A 17,784-nucleotide genomic window follows, 5' to 3' on the forward strand; every position below is an offset into this window, starting at 1 on the left:
CTCAAACTGATAATGTTATATATCAGCAGCATGTAGTTTATAAAAAAAAAAAAAGCCTGAATATATAGGTTTACTATCCCCTTGTTTGGTCCAAGGTTTTTTAAATTAGCTGCATGATGTTCATTTGATGTTAGAGCAGGGGATACAGGAAATCTGCCCCGGCAACATGGGAAAATACATTATTAACAGGTTAACTGTAAAGAAGTATAATTTATGCATGTTCCAAATTTAGATTAGTAAAGAAATAAAACAATCCTCCATCTGTCAGTTCGTCTTTAATATGATTCCAATCAGTTCAACTTATTTATGTAGTGTCAAATGTAACAGTCATCAAGGCACCTTTTTGGACAAAGTAATGCAATTTATTTATAGACATATACAGTTAAGACACACTAGCAGGTTTAAATCTATTTGCATACATTCCTATTTAAACCAACCCAGTTTAGGTTAGCATGAGTTTGGTTAAAAACATCTTTTATCTAAAGAAACCCGCTGATTATAGCAAGTCCGTGGCTTTGCTGTGATCACTCCTGATTAAACTTGTGTCAACAATGACAGCTGATATAGTGTGATCTCTTACTGACCATGCACAGGGTGACAGTTGTAAGGAATCAGTCTGGCTCAGTTGGAATAAACTCTCCAATTTATAACATTTTATGCTCAATTGATAGTCATGGTCTCAAGTCTCTTACACAGTTTTTCGGATTGGGGGCTGAGGAGAACATTCGTTCTTCAATTGATTGAACAGTTTTAGGCTTCAAATTCAATACCTGCAAAAGTCAAACCTTAATAGCAAATATATGCTCTTTGCAAACGTTTGTTTTCTTCAAAATCTGTCCAAGAACTGATTTAGAACTGCTGGTATGAGTCTGGAAGACCGTTAATCCCAGATATAAAATATATAAGAACCTTCATCAGTTCATAACAGGACATATCCGTCTCTAAAATCTTTACTTTCATGGCGTACCCCCCAGATGCACCACTTCTTTTGCTGTCAGAAGCTGTCTTATGATAACATGTTCTACCTGTTGTCGTTTTAGAGAAGCCTCTTTGTTTTTTGTTTTTTTCCCTCAGCCTCTGCTACTGTAGTTGATTTACTGGCATGAAATACAACAGTGTGCTCCTTTTTATTATGACAGATTTACTTAAGGTTTGTCATGGCAGACCTCTTCGTTTTTTGCCCATTAGGGTATAAGATGAACAGGTAAATCCAAGCGTATACTCTCATATAGGTAATGAAGTGAGTAAGATCTGACATCAGCAAAGCTGCGATGCTCTTTTGCACACAGCAGTCCTCGAAACTTGATGGTGACGCCTGCAGAGAAAATACCATTAATGGAAATCATATCCTGATTACATTGGAAGAGATTCAGGGAGTGAAACTCAAACGTATCCACAGTTTCAGCTTTTCAGCCTCACTGCTTTAAATGCTGGGAGATTCTTTGAGGCTCGCGTGGTATAGGCCCTTATATAAGGCCTTCAGAAGGTAGGGCAGTCCAAAGCACTTTACGCTGCCATCAGTCATTTACCCATTCGCACAATGATGGAGGCACAATGTGTTGTAGCCACAGCTGTCCTGGGGCACACTGATAGAAGTGAGGCTGCAGTACCCAGGCCCCACCTAGCCCTCTGAGCATCATCACTTGGTATTGCTGCCGAATTCGTCTAAGATGAACAGAGTTGGGATTCAAGCTGGCGACCCTCTGATTGCAGTATGAACTCATCCTAACCCACTGTTGCTCCCATATTATGGATATTTGAAAAGGGCTGCAGCTAATGATTGTTTCAGGGTTTCCGCGGGTCAGTAAAGATCATTAATAGTCATTGAATCATTATTTTTTAAATTAAGGCCTTAATTGGTATTATAATTTACTAAATTTGATTATCGTTGCTTTAAAAATACTAATAATAATCCGTTTATAAAAACAATTTGGTCAGATATAACTGGTTCTGCGTGTTTGCGCGGAACAGCTTCTGGTTGGCAAATTGATTAAATCTGTCCATTAATTTGTTCAATTAATGGATTAAAAATCTAATAGCGAAAGGTTCCCTAAAGAAGTCTTTTTATGAAATTAAACGAGGTGAAACTAAAACGTTTCCCCTTGAGGAGTTCTGGATAGAGCATATTGACAGAAGAAAAAGATTTTTTATCTTAAATGACAAATTTGATCATATTCTTTTATTAAATTTGGCTATAATTGTTGTTCAAGGTCAGTTGCTCTGTCAGCTGAAGGCCTGTTTTAGAGTCTCTATACTCCATTTAACGATTAATCGATTACTAAAACTAGTTGATAATAATTGGTTAGTCCGATTGATTGTCTCAGCTCTAATGTTGAAGCTTGCAGTAACGGTAATACTGCACAAACTTAATATCTGAAGGATTTTGACGAAAACTTAATTGCTCTGATTTAGATTCAAGTTATTTTTTTAAATCATTGTTTCAAAGACTTGAAGTTATGCAGATGGCTATTGTTATGCATGTGCTGATTGGTCCCATTTTCCGGTAATATGCTATATGATTTACAATTGCACAAAGATCAGCTTGATAATCGATTTTCCTGCAGGTGAAGAAGGACTCCGTAGTGTCCTGTGTCCTGGACGCAGAGGCGGTGGCCTGGGATCAAGAGAAGAAGCAGATCCAACCCTTCCAAGTCCTCACCACAAGGAAGAGAAAGGTAAGAACGGAGAAAGGCATGATAACTGGGAGGAAAAGTCCATTTAAATGTGCGCTTTGTGGTAAAAAGGAGAGAATAGGAGATGATAATGAGAAAAGAAGGAAGGTGTGAAAAGGTTAAGAAGAGAAAACAAGACAAAGACCTGAAGGTTGAAGCGAGCAAGATAATAGAGTGAAATGATCCGACAGACTGGGGGAGATGGACGGAAGGAGCCGGAAAAAAGCTGTAGGAGACTGATGGGTCAGAGAGAGAAGAGTGAAATGGATCGAGAAAGGAGGTTGAGATTGGAAATGTCAGCAAGGTGTTTATTCAGTCCTGATCAGCGTAACGGCCTCCTTCTATTACACCAATCACATTAGGCGGAAAGCGCTCCCTTCACCTTGTCTTCTCGTGCAAAATGACATCGGGCTAAATATGAGATGGAAAAATAATAACCAGATTTCATTGGAAAAAATGTTTAAAATGACTTTTTTTTTTTTTTTGCTTGATTCCTTTTACTGTTATTATGCAGTCATAATTATTTGTAATAGTTTGATGCACCAACTGATTGTACATTGAAGCCTCTGGTGTTTTCTACTGGTGCAAGCTTGTTCCAGAATGTAACACTAGAGATGAGGGAACCAGACCTGACGTGCTCTGATTAAACATCCTTAATGACTGCGGAGAAAAGTTAATGAAAAAGAGGAAGGGGAGAGAAACCTTTCAGATTTACAGGGATTACTAAAAAAATAGCACATTTCTTTCTGCCTTGGTAAATAAAACAGTGTGAGGGAAAGCTTTGAGAGAAAAACAATAAAAACATTCTTGGCTGATTGGATGTTTTGTTTTTTAAAACCTTATATTGCACCAGAATTGAATAGACATTGAAATTTCCTAGGAAGAAAATTGAGCAAAAGTCTGTTTGCTTTCAAATCCAAGCCTGTTTTGTTCTGGAAAAAGAAGTCTTTTTTTTTAATTTTTTTATTTTTTTCTCTTGCAGATTTTATAATTGACTAATGGTGGACAGGTTTGGTCAGACGTATAAACATCCATCATGGACATAAAATAAAAACAATAGCTTAAAGAGACATTTTGTAAGTTTTTACTAAAAAAATCCTTTAAATAGCCTTTTTATTTGACCCTTTATGACTAAAACATCGTGTGAGTAGAGTGACACCTCAGTAGTTCAGCACCAATGAGTCTTTAAGCCTGTATCCTATTTTTACCTAATTTACTTTCAGTCGGAAATTCCCGCATGGTTTCTGCGAAATGACGTCAAGCACCTCCATGTTAAATGGGTCCAACCCTTGAAACAATTGAAGCTTTGTGTTCAGGAAGGATTTTATGGATACTGTTGAGTTGGATACTCGGAAGAGACCGGCATCCAGCTCAACTCTGACACCAATGGCGACTCAACGTAAGGGGAATAAAGTAAAACAACAAATTAGAAAAACAACGTACGAGTGTGAGCTAGGACAAGCAAAAGATCGGTGCAGTACAATGTTTTGGCCACAGGTGGCAGTATCATTAGAAAAATTTATTTTTTTAAGCCCCGTCCACACAAAGTCAAAACGAACACGAAACGCTAATATTTTCCAGAACGTTTGTCGTAAAGACGGAGACGTAAAATAAATGTGATCGTCCACACGAATGCATGAAAACGCTGCAAAATGTATGCCAGGCCTGTAAGTGGCGCTGTGGTGCCAAAGCAAGAATAGGCGAAAACAGGCAACGAAATGTTGGGCATGCGCACTAATATTTATACATGGTTGCCCTGCGGGTCCATTTTCGTGGTTCAGTCAAATTCAGGTGCTGAACTATGTCGTTGATATTGCTCTGTTCTTCCTGGAGATATTTCAGAAGAAGAAGATTCTGTTTAAGCCCGACAGCAGGGTGAGTAGCATGAGCAGCAACCATTCAACACAGTACGGCGCCATTGTTGTTGTGATACTGTGTCGTGCATGCATATTTAGAGGCGACGCTATGACGCATGCGTGTAAGAAAAAAAAATGCGGTTAGAGCGTAAAGATGGAAACGCGAAAACGGCGTTTCAAAATCTTCCCACTCTGAAGGCTTAATAAAAAAAAGATCGTTTACAGACCCCCGAAACGCCGGCTTCGTATGGATGAGAGGCTGGTTTGGTGAAAAATTTGTGCATTTAGGCCAGGGTTTGACTTCATGTGGACGGGGCCTAAGTTTCTTGCTTTTGTTTCAGATTTTGAAGCTTCAGAAAACGGGGTGGGTATTGCCAAAGAAGTCACGATTCGATTCGAATCACGATTCACAGGCCACGATGCGATTCTATCACGATGTATCACGATACTTGAATTATTGCGATGCATTGCAATATTTTCTCCTCCATGTTTTGTTTTTGGATGACTCTGCACAGTATCCCGCGGCCGGAAATGCTTGTGACACAAGGCAGCGTGCGTCAACACATTTGCAGCGACATCTACTGGACTGGAAGTTGTATTACACTTGTTTTTGGCTGATGTGCGCCAACCATTCATGCAATTTTATTTATTTATTTTTTAAAATTAATAATCGATACTTGGCGTCAAGAATCGATGCAGTATATCACAAAAATTAGAATCACGATGCATCATCATGACGATTATTTTGCACACCCCTACAGAAAAGTATCTGCTTGATATCAGAATCAGAAGACTTTACTTTCATTGATCAATGAGTCGTATAACGAAATGAAAAAGTCTCCACATTCCGTGCCACCATAAAATATCAATGCAAAAAAAACAACAAAATAATAGAAATAAAAGTATGACAATGATATGAAGGATCTGTGGAGTATTTCTCTTTACTAAGGGTCTTGAGGTGTAACAGCACTGTTGAAAATTTCTAATGGCATCTATTGATTTGTTAATTCACAACTTTAAACTAGTCATATGCTACAGAGAGAGAAATGGACGAACAAATGTCTGAAGCTGGCATGCTCTAAAGAACCCGATAGCACTTAGCTTTAGCACAGAAGTCAGGGTGATGGAAACGTCTATGATTATTTAGGGTCAGGCGTAGCCCCCTGTGGGGCTGAGCATGATTGGAGCAAACAAGATGAGGCACAGGAAAGGTGAGAGTGGGAGAAGACGGAGAGATGAACAAAGTAAGTGGAGGAGTTGAAAATAAGACGGGCACAGAGGAGGTGTGATGCTTTTAAGAGGTAGAGAGGCGATGGGATTTCAGGGTGGGTAACTTTTCAGATGAACAAATCAAAGAGCTCTTTGTAACAAGTCCCAAGGTTGGAGCTAGAAATTTGTGGATACCTTTTTTTTTCTTCTTTTTTCAAAGTAAAAATACTAAAAGTGTGCTGTTTCTCTTCAGGACGTGGACGCCTCAGAGATCAAAGTCCAAGTATGCGTGTATGCCTTTGACCTCCTCTATCTCAACGGAGAGGTAAGGCCAACTGATGCAAATATTACCCAGAGATCTCTCAATTGTTCCTGTTGTCTTTTTAAAAAGCCGCCGTGCGTGTGAGCGCGGATTGTTTGCAAGCATACGTGCGTGCTGATTCCCCCGCCGAGATGCCAGCATCATAGCTTGAATACCAATCACTCTGCTACTGGAGGCTGTAACTGGATAATGATTGTAACGCTCATTGTAATTCCAGCTGTGTCTTGATTGTGTGTCTGTCTGAGACTCTCAGCGTCTGAGAGGGAGTCTGTGCCTTTTTTCAGAGCGTGTGCGTGTTGCAGATGGTGACTCTGACTGAGTGAGTGTGTTTGTGTCCTATTTATGCTGAATTTTTAAGTGAATTCCTTGACTCTGTTTAATACAATGCTAATTAGTGAGTGCTCCCATCATCTTCTACAATGTGAGTTCTCCCAAGTGGATGGAAGCCAAATTGCATCATTAAAAGAGGTCCAATAACTCTTAAATCCTGCCAGTTTACGGCTACTTTTAGCTTAATTTGTGATTTATGGCATGAGGAAAAATGAAAATAGAACAAAGCTTTGACACGTTGTCATGCGTTTGTCCAGAGCGAATATAGACATAGAGATGATTTAGAACATGATCGTTAGAAACTGTGTTGTCTTCGGACAAATCGGCAACTTGTCCGAGTTAATTTGCTATGGCATTCCACAACTTAGCAATCGCTACACCTTCAACTGGAGGCAAAATCCAACCATGCACGCTCGTGCTCAGTAGCTGTTTTCGGGCAGCTAGCCTTGGTCAATAGTTGTGAAGAATTGCCGGAGATTATTGTAATTTTAGATACACAGAGCGTATACAAAACTGAATTTCGTTACATCTTTCAATACAGTGAATGAGCAGCTTAGCAGTGAAAATTAACATTTCCATGTATAAAATGCAGCATTGATCAAAATGTAAACTGTATAGGAGAGACATGGTGATGTGGAAGGTTCAGAGCAGTGCAAAAATAAATAAATAAAACATGATGCAGCATAGAGAGGATATAAACAATCTGCTATGTTTTTGTTTCTTTTTTTTTACTAAATGGTTGAAATCTTAATTATATCAAGAGTGTTTAGTTTTCGGCCGCTAGTGTCCTTTTTTTTAAAGGGCAGGAAATGAAATGGAGAGATGGGGGGGCATCAAGGACAAAGACCACCATGCATTGGTGACGTTCTCTTCCTGGTTGTTCCTATCTGAAGAGTTTTTAATTTAGTAAAGATTGTCATACAAAACGTGTACTTGTTATTTGATCCAAAATCCTTCCAACATCTATTGATCATGCATTTATCCCTCATCCATCCTTTTGTTTTTTATTCAATCAGTTTTCTATTAATTCTTCCATCCCTGCATCCCTCCTCATGTCTGTCCACCCAGCATCGATTCATGCAGCCATTAGCTGCTTCCATATTCGTTCAGACTGAACTCTGCTCACTTTAAAATTAAGTGGAACCACTCTGCTTCTTTGACACTGTCTGCGATCCCCTCTCAATTCTCATGGGAGCATCTTATCAATGTTCTCTGCTTGTTAGGATGCAGGGACTCAGGATAACTATACTTGCTTCTGTGCCCTTAGAAAAAAGCTGCATAGATCTGAATATTTTACAGGGAAGGTAATAGTTGTTTTTTGGGGGTTTTTTCCCACCTGATGGCGGTGGGGATTTGGGAACCTAGTGATTAGAGCAATGTGCTTATGCTTTGAGAAGGTTGCAAGTACCCGGTTCGATCCCCACAGCCTCCACTCTGGGTCCGTTAACCCCACACTGCACCCCAGGTGCTGCACAATGGCAGCCCACTGCTCCCCAAGGAGAGGGGTTAAATTAGAGTTAGATTCTCCATTGTGAGATCAATAAACTTCAATTTCTATCAAGTTCCATCCTTCTGATAAGTTACCAACAGGCTATTAAGTTCCAACGAGTTTAGATGCATAAACCAGGAATAAAGCTGCTAGTTGTTTCATTATTTATTAGTGCTGTCAAACTATTAAAAATTGTAATCGCGATTAATCGCATATTATCAACAGTTAACTCGAGATTAATCGCAAATTAATCACATATTTTATCTTTTTTTTTTTTTTTATTTGGCCATTTAAAAAAGCAATTATGCAAAAATGTAAAAAACACAAAAAGTTTTTTTTTATTATTATTATTATCATTATTTTTCAAGCACTTTTAAGAAACTAGAATAAAAATATCCTGGTTTAAATTCTACATTTTAAATTAGGCGTTATGCTTCCATCAAAACTTTACAAAACTTCCATCAAAACTTTACAAAACTACAGAACAGTAAACAGTACTTCAAAGTACTCTATAAGCTTAAGTTTTTTCTCAAACATAGGACAAAAATAAAGATGTACTGTTAAAATAAAGTGCACATTCCGTTATGAAATACAGATTTAATTCAAATGAAATTAAGTTACTCAAAAAATAATAAATAAATCAAACGAAATTACAATAACAGGGCTTTGCAGGCATCTCAGTAACATAACATTTTACATGTAGAACATTTTCAAAATGCTTTAATATTCCTTTGGTCTGAACAGGAGCTGCAGCAGCAGTGCAGTCCACATGACTTAGTTCATTTCTTTGTCTTGTTGGCACTAAGCCAGTGAGACGCTCGTTTCTTCTGGAAAACACACAGACGACTCGGGTTTTGTCAAGAGAGCCTTCTGGCATAACTTTAAAAAAAAAAACGTATCATTCAGGATACCTTGTCTGCTGGCCATTTTTGCCCATTCAAAGCATGGGTCTGTTACGCTGCGGACTCTCCCGCAAACTTAGCATTGCTGAAGCTACGGAAAGCGCAGAGGGTAAAACAAACAGTACAGAGAGCGCTGCGGAAAAATAAAGATTACAAGCGAACGGTGCGTTTGTTTTGATGCGCGATTAACGTGCGTTAAAAAAAATGTCGGCGTTATAGTCTAAAGCAGTTAACGCGTTAATAACGCTTTAAAACTGACAGCCCTATTATTTATGCATGCTATACAATTTTAAATTGCTTTATTTTTCCCCGATTCTTCTGTGGTTTATGTTTAGCCTATCTTTAAAACATTTAAAGTACTCAAGAACTTTCAGTTTTGGTTGATTTTGGCTCCCCCCAGTGGACAAAAGCTGTATTTTACCTGATGGAACACATTTCCCATGAGGACAAGCGTGGTAAAGACCATAGCGTAATAAAATCCTGATGTTCCAGTCGCCTGCAGTTGGATTCAACTACATTTGTGTTTCCAGTGGCTGTGTGAAAGATGAACAGCGACGAAAAAACTCATGGGATTCATCAGCGACTGATGTGCTGACAAGTTTAGAGCCTTGAAACGGATAAAGATGTTATGTCACAGTAAACACACATGTAGATCCCAACAGGAAGGATCCACATTGCTTGAATATCAACCCTGCGCAATTTGCACAAATATACAGTCTTAGGGTAATTTAGACTTTCATCTTTATAACGAATAGGGAAAGCACTCTGCACATTTGTAGTGACACCCTGACACCCTCCTCAGTGTTGCTGAAAGCATTACAGACCCCCTCAGGCCTAGACAGGCATCATTGAACTGAAAGGTTGACGCATAATCACAAAAGTCAGGAACATATTTTAAGAAGGATGAAAAGTTACTTAGTGTTGGTTTAAATAACTTTAGAGTTTGGAAAATACTTTAAATAGTTACAATATTATTAGGCAGTAAAATAAAACTACAACTTCCCAGTTGTAATTTTGCCTTTTGGCAATAGTTAGGTCTCATCTTTTAGATTGGAACTAAACAAAACAAAGAGGATTTATTAATAGTATCTAACATCAGATTAAAAAGGATGATTTGCCAAGTTTGGTTGGAGGATGTCCAGTCTTTGTTACATTTAATGTTTCGGTGTCCGATTGCACAACCTTACAGTCGGTAAAATACCAGAAAAAAGTGTTTCAGGTTTACCTATTTGGAAATATCTAAAGTTAAAGGTATAGTGGAGGATGTTCTTTTTCCGGGTGGATCATCAAAATATGTTGGGTAATGACTTTTTTTACATACTGCAAATACACAAACATTTATTTATATATATATATATAAGAGAGAGATATATAGATATATATCCGACGATATGTTTACGTAAAGGCGTCCTACGTTCTGGTGGCGAGTCTGACATGTGAAATACAAGTAAGCTTGTATGAGCGATGCAAACAGGAGCTTAAACAGAGCGCGCACAATGAGAAATGGGCTGGTGCATGCTCTTGCACGAGTTTATTAGACATTCCATCTCAGTAACGGGTACAGGGTTGTGTATGTTGTGGGTCTTTTAAATAAAAATAGCAAAAATCCTCTACTATACCTTTGATACTATCAATTGGATTTTTCTATAAAGTGAGTGTAAGTAACTATTGTGCAACAATCATTCCCAGTTTAAAAGGGAATCAATTATCCGTTTAAAGTACATATAACAGACTAATCCTTTGTCAATGATATCATAGAGTAAATTTGAAGCTAAGGGGAAAAGTTCCTGAAGCCAAAATAAAGTAAACTTCCAAAGACTGCTGACTGTGTGAAAGCATAACCCTCAGCTAAGGCCTGGCCAGCCACCTGGAGCTGCGAGCTGAGGGCACACAGAACACAAATGAAAGCCATCTATCGTATGTGGAAATCTGACCTTTCTGCAGGTCCAACCTCGTTAGGGAGTAAAAACTTTGACATTTCTCTACTGAACATCCACAGCGAGCGAGCCGTGAAGAACACTAAACATGATTTTTATGGCCCAATGGAGGAAGTTTTGATTTCACATGAAGACTAAGGGCAATCTGTCTGCATGACACATGTACCCAGTCTGCTTTTATTCAAGGCTGTGCTTTGATGCATGCAGCTGTGTCATTATATGTCATGGTTTCATTTTAATAGCATAAACTCTACTGAAAATGTTCACATGCTGTCATATTCTATGTAAATGCTGACCTGATGCCTGCTACATGCGCGTTATTTGACATTGAGGAGAAATTTTAACAAACCTATATGCATATGTTTAACAAAGAGGCAGAGAATGGTTGAAACAACTAATATATATTTGAGTATATTTCCACATATTTTATTTTGAGGACATTGTTTTCAGTGGCCAAATATTTCACATTAAGAAGCTTTGCTTTGTTTTTTTTTTTTTATTTCACTGCTGCGATGCTAATTGCTCCCCTTTATCTTCACCTCACAGCCTTTTCACCAACAGCGCAGTATTTCTCCTATAACTTTACCCAAGTGGCTCAGACAAACACATGCTTGAACATTTACCTTTTTAATAGACTTGTATTTACACAGATTTAAAGGTTTCCGATGCCTTTGGAAGAGACGGAAGCCCACAGCATCACAGGTCATCAACCATATATCTCACAGTAGACATGATTGACTTTACTAAATATTTGTTTTTGTTCTTCCAAAGTAAATAGACCTTGAGTTTTAATAGAAAGGCTAAAGTTTTAACCTAAGTCAAAGTTAAAAACCCATTTCTTTAGAGCTGCCTCTGACTGTTGAAGTTAAACTGTTAAAGGAAAAGTCTGGTCAGCAAGGGATAATCAATGGATCGTTATCTATACCTAAAATGAATACGTTCGTGGTGATTTCATGAATTTAACGTTAATCAGTAAAAAGATAAGAATGATCATTTTCATTACGATCAGAGTCCAGGAGCAGCAATTTTTGCCTAAATATAGCGACACCTCACTCCTGACATCTTCAGTAAACCGAGCGCCGTTCTCCCCGCTATACAAGAAAAATAATGAGAATTAACTACTAGACACATTTGCAATCAACAACAATTATTTAAGATTTCAGGAGGACTTCACCATTTAAATTCACCAGAGCTATAGTGAAACTGACAATGCCCACTGTTGGATTCAGGAAGAATAACTTTGCAAATAAATAGAAATTGACTCTGCACACGAAAGAGGTTCAAGCTAATGCAGGAGCGGAAGGAAAAGCCCAACCCAACTTCAAGCTTTCCTTCTCCGAATCTCCTCCTGCAGCCGTCTTTTATTAACAGAGCATAGCACATGATTACAAAACAGTATTTGTTCCGACACAACAATTGATCAGTTCATAAAGACAAGGAGCTCCATCAGAATGACAAGGCAAGATGGTCTCCTGACTGCATCACAAGACACAGTACAGCAGGCAGGATGGTCTCCTGACTACAAAAATGTTTCATAAGCACAAATAAATTTTATAATCATCATTAAACCTGACACCCACGTGCATGGGAGTCGGATGTTGGGATACATCGGGTAAATGTGGGGAAAAAAAGAATAATTTCACCTTTCTGATTCATGATCCTCCACGAACGGGTTCATCGTTGGATTGCCAACTTGAAGAGGGAGGATTTGCCATTGAACTTCTGGCCAGAGAAAAAACACATCATATATAACCAACATTTTGAAGAAGAATGTTTTCAAGGTGACTTGGATAATAATGCGTTGTGACAAACACCAGATACACCACTGGGACTTGTTCTTTGACAAACATGGATGTCTCCGGTAAAGCACTTTTAAATGAAATTACTCTTAATTAAAAACACTTACTTTTTATTGAAAAATATATAATAATGTCACATATTCAGAATTCAAACTTCTTAAAGTACCTAATATATGACCAGACTTTTCCTTTAACCCATCCCCTTGGGGATAGGGGTGTGCAAAATAATCGTCATGACGATGCATCGTGATTCTAATTTTCGTGATCTACTGCATCGATTCTTGACGCCAAGTATCGATTATTAATTTAAAAAAATGAATAAATAAAATTGCATGAATGGTTGGCGAACATCAGCCAAAAACAAGTGTAATACAAGTTCCAGTCCAGTAGATGTCGCTGCAAATGTGTTGACGCACGCTGCCTTGTGTCACAAGCATTTCCGGCCGTGGGATACTGTGCTGTGTCATTCAAAAACAAAACATGGAGGAGAAAATATTGCAATGCATCGCAATAATTCAAGTATCATGATGCATCGTGATAGAATCGCATCGTGGCCTGTGAATCGTGATTCGAATCGAATCGTGACTTCTTTGGCAATGCCCACCCCTACTTGGGGAGCAGTGGGCTGGCATCGTGGGGCGCCTGGGGAGCAGTGTGGGGTTAAGGGTCTTGCTCAGAGAGCCAGAGTCTTCCTGTTATTCCAGTAAAGTGAGATTTTTTTTATTTTTTATGGGACCATTTCCAGTCTTGTGAAATCTTGAATAACATGTTCTCTTAAATTTTTCCATTTTTATGAGTACCTAATTAAAGAAGGTCTGAGTTGCATCAAATCAATACCTGAGGAAAAAGAAAAAAAAAAGAGTCTTAAATGGTCCTGGACACAAATATAACATTCAATGTTAAAAAAATATGTTTTTTTGTGTGAGTGTTGTCAAGAAGCTGGATGCTGCTAATTAAAATTACTCAAGCTGCCATTCTTTCTGTTACAATTAAAAAAAATTTAACTAACCTGAAGGCTTCTTACCCATCGTTACCCAGGACTGCCAATGATTGCATAGGGTACTGTATTCAAGAAGACTTAAGCTAAAATAGCTACCGCAGCTCAAATATCTCTAATTTGAGTCAGATTTATGTGTTTGGCTATCTTCACTAAAAAAAAAAAAACAGCACAGCAGATGTAATGGTGTCATTTGTAATAAAACTCTACATCCATTTACTTAAAGCGTCTTGCCTACTGTCAGCACACTTTCTACCCGAGCCAAATTCTGACAGATTTGTCATATTTAAGAGTATTTGTCACCATTTAGTTAATTTTTCATAAACCCCAAATGGAAAATGTGTTTAAAAAAAAAAAAGTATATGGCAAAGAAATAAACCAAACAAACCCAAGAATGTGTGCTGTGTTTGCTTGTATGCTTACATTGGTGTGTGGGTGTTTTGTATGTGTGCCCAAAGCTGGTACATCCAAGATTGTATGCTGGAAAAGTGCTTGTTTATGTGTGTGGGCTGGCACTTGATGGTATTTCATCCTTGCCATTGCAAGGCTTTAAGCTATCATGAGGAAACTGTTGTAATGATGCGGTTTAACCATTTTCTAATGATGTTTATGTTTCCGTTCCTCTGCTCAGTCCCTGGTGCGACAGCCGCTGTGCCGGCGTCGGGAGCTGCTCAGAGAGAGCTTCACAGAGGTGGAGGGAGAGTTTCTGTTCGCCCGTTCCATCGACTCTCACGACACCAAGACTATCGCCGAGTTCCTGGAGCAATCCGTCCGAGGTCTGTGAGATGGAGACAAACTTTTTCTTTTCATTTTCCTTTCGCCCGCCTCTTTGTCTTCTTCTTCCTTGTGAGTGCTGGAGTTTTACTAGTTTGCTGTTCCTGTGCGACCCGAATCTTTTTCTGTGTGAGTGCCTTACGTAAGCTTCACATCATTCTCAGCTGCCTCAACGTGTTCATCTGTATTTCTACTGAGTTGGAACAATTGTATTTCACTAGTAAAGTGAGGACATTGTTATAAAATGCAGTTCCTCACTCGTTTGAGGTAGGGATGGGAATCGAAAACCGGTTCCTGTTCAGAACCGGTTCCGTATTTTCCGATTCCATGGCATCGTTTGGCAGCTCGCTGAACGATTCTTTTTTCGATTCCCGCAGCACCAGAGCCTAAAGCGCCAGCTCTGGGGAGCACGACTTACGTCACGTTTTTTACGCAAGTTACGCATTTTCGATTCCCGCAGCACCAGAACCTAGAGCGCCGGCTCTGGGAAGCACGACTTACGTCACGTTTTTTACGTAAGTTACGCAAGTTACGCAAGTTGGAAGAACTATTCGAGGAGGAAGACAACGAGCTGCGGTCACTTTGTGAATCTAAGCCACGTCTTTCCTTAGCCCAGAGGGCTGGAGACACCTTAAGCGCTGAAAGATCCCGTATCCTTCCAGAAAAAGCAGATATTCTCATCTTTCTGCAAAAGAACTGTTAATTTTCCCTACTACTGTTTTATAATTAGTATTTTTTGTTATTTAAAATAGGTTATTATCCCATCATTTGTTATTAGACATTGTTGGTTATTAAGTTTGTTCTTGTATTCATTTTTCATTTAAACGCAGATGTTACTCCAGTTTCACATTTCCTGTGGACATCTTGATCTTGTTGAGTTTGTAAGATTGCGCAATAGTTAAGTAAACAAAGTTGATGCTGATAATCAAACTGTTTGTTCTCCTTTTTTCCCCAAATTGGAATCGAAAAAAGAATCGATTAAGAATCGAATCGTTTCATAGAATCGAAAAAGGAATCGGAATCGTGAAAATCTTTTCAATTCCCAACCCTAGTTTGAGGGCTACGGGTTGGATTTAGTACTGTTAAAGATCTCTGCTCAACTCTTTGTCTGCACCTTGAAGCTTTCTCTGTCTGGTACTTTTTCCTGAAAAGAGATCACTCGGGTCAAACTCTTTAAATAACGCTTCTTAACTTATATGTATTAAATAACCAGGAGACACGACAACAGATTCTGATAGAAATTGTAATCTTACTCAGATCAGAGAATGTGCTTTGAGTTACAGAAGGCAGCTGCTTACCCCTGGGGTTACCTCTCTGAAAGTGGCCAGAAAGTATAAAAAGGCATTTTATACATCTCCAGTCTGCCACATCATCACATCATCACATCATTACATCATACTCGTTAGCAGATGAGTAGACATCCATGGCTCCAGCCTTATCCAGATATTACACTTTGTTCTTAGCTGAAGGACGCCGCTCTCATTCCATTTCCAAATATTTGCCAGAAGAAGAATATTTGACAGAATGAAGATTATAATTGTATATCCGGACAGAGGAACTGTCTTAATTAGATAAACTATTGTGGAAAACATCAGTTCTAACATGCAATAATCGGCTAACATTAAGGTTTAATAAACTCACACATCATCAATGATGATTATTTTAACAGGACCAAGAGAGGAATTAGGGAGTTTTTCAAAATTTGAAACATTTCTACCGGGCCAGAAAAATAATGGTTTCTTGTTCCTAATGTTAAAATAAACATTTGGGTAAATTTGTCACTACCCATTTATTGGTCTTAACTTTTTATTTTATGTGGCTTGAATTGAGCTTGCCTTATGCTATAGGAACCTTGTAGAAAAGGTTGAAAATGAACAGAAGGCCCTCTGTAAGTGTTTAAAATGGCAAAGCGGTGGTGTGTATGTTTGTCTCTGAGTGTTGGACACAAAGTTAGAAGTTGTGAGTTGTATAATGGATTTATGTTGCATGTTGCGTCTGACTTTTGTTATGGATAAAGGACGTGTTTCCTTTGTGCGTATGAGTTATATGCCTGTCCTTGTCCGCAGCCTCTTTGTTTCCCAAACCCTGTTTGTTTCCCTTTGAGACTCTCTAACACAAAAGCATTCTGTATATCCAACAGATAATCTCTTCATTTCCCCTCCGCACGTCCAGAGTCGTGTTTTGGTGCTTTGATGCGTTTGTTTTTTTTCTTTTGCAGACTCCTGCGAGGGCCTGATGGTAAAGACTCTTGAGAAAGATGCAACATACGAGATTGCCAAGCGTTCTCATAATTGGCTCAAGGTGTGTGTGTGTATCTGTAGTGGTCCCTTATGAATAGTTGTCTAGACCTTTGAAAAGGGCAGTGGAACTCATTATAGTTTGAATATCTGAAAGAGAGATGCCAGAATCAGTTCTTGGAAGCTACTCCTTCTTAACCTGGATGCAACCTGCTCCAACACACCTGAGTCAACGAGTTCTCTCATCAGCAGCCAGTCATTCAACTCTGTAGAGGCCCAATAACGACCTATTCATCTAGTTCAGGTGTCCTGGAGGTTTTGTCAGGGATGCACCAAAGGCCTAGTCCACGCCAAGGAAAACTGGGTATCTTTACACAAGCAGTTTAGAAGAAATAATGCATCCAGCATTCAGAACCACTGAGGATGTTGGGCTGATCACAGAGACAAAGCTAAAACTCCGACGTCGAGAATCAAGAATCCACCTTTCGTATTCCATTTTCAGAGTTTTTTAAAGTGTTTAACAGAGACGTTAGCACCTCGACGTCGGAGTACACAGAGTGAAGCGAAAAGACTACAACTGTGTAAACAGGCCCCATTTCCGTTTCCGGTGGCAGCGGAATATTGACTATTCCAACAGAACTCAATGGGATTTACAAAATGCTAAATAAAACACTACAGGAACGTTTTTTCTTTACGAAACTTTTTTTGGAACGTCATTGAACAGCGCTGACGACCCGGTGAGTAGCATATTTAAAAAAAAGAACGTTTAAGGTTGTTTTAAGGACATTATCGGACATGCACTATGGAAGCCGTTCTGAAGCAGCCAGGGGTGGATTCTAAATGAGCCAAAAAGCAGAGACAGGACCAATTGTCAAAATTTTGGTGTCGATCATTCGATTTCATCCTGGACACTACAGAAAATGGGCTAAAAGTGTTAAAAACCGGAATTCTCCTTTAACAGGGAACCTTTATTGAATAATTTAAAACCTTCTTTTTGGAATAAAATAAATCTAAATTTTGCGTTTCTCCTTATTCTATTCCTCCCAGCTGAAGAAGGATTACCTGGACGGGGTGGGCGACACGGTGGACCTCTGCGTGATTGGAGCTTACCTTGGAAAGGGAAAGCGAACAGGAACGTACGGCGGCTTCCTGCTGGCCTGCTATGATGAAGACAACGAGGAGTTTCAATCAGTCTGCAAGGTAAGAACGTGCTGATTGTTTCATCAAGGCTGCAGCTAACTTACTGTATACTTTATAGAG

General features: G+C 38.9%; 1 protein-coding gene across 1 annotated transcript in view; it reads left to right on the top strand.

The window, feature by feature from the left end:
* The window catches only part of lig1 (ligase I, DNA, ATP-dependent), a 107,418-nt gene that overhangs the window by 63,470 nt on the left and 26,164 nt on the right, over positions 1-17,784 (top strand). The window contains exons 19-23 of the mRNA XM_038279207.1: positions 2,565-2,675; positions 5,991-6,062; positions 14,145-14,289; positions 16,506-16,588; positions 17,572-17,724. Coding sequence (XP_038135135.1) covers positions 2,565-2,675; positions 5,991-6,062; positions 14,145-14,289; positions 16,506-16,588; positions 17,572-17,724 — 564 coding nt within the window. The remainder of the gene's footprint in view (positions 1-2,564; positions 2,676-5,990; positions 6,063-14,144; positions 14,290-16,505; positions 16,589-17,571; positions 17,725-17,784) is intronic.

This window comes from Cyprinodon tularosa, unplaced genomic scaffold, assembly GCF_016077235.1.
Source record: "Cyprinodon tularosa strain WSP-4 unplaced genomic scaffold, ASM1607723v1 ctg102, whole genome shotgun sequence".
In the NCBI taxonomy this organism is placed as follows: Eukaryota; Metazoa; Chordata; class Actinopteri; order Cyprinodontiformes; family Cyprinodontidae; genus Cyprinodon; species Cyprinodon tularosa.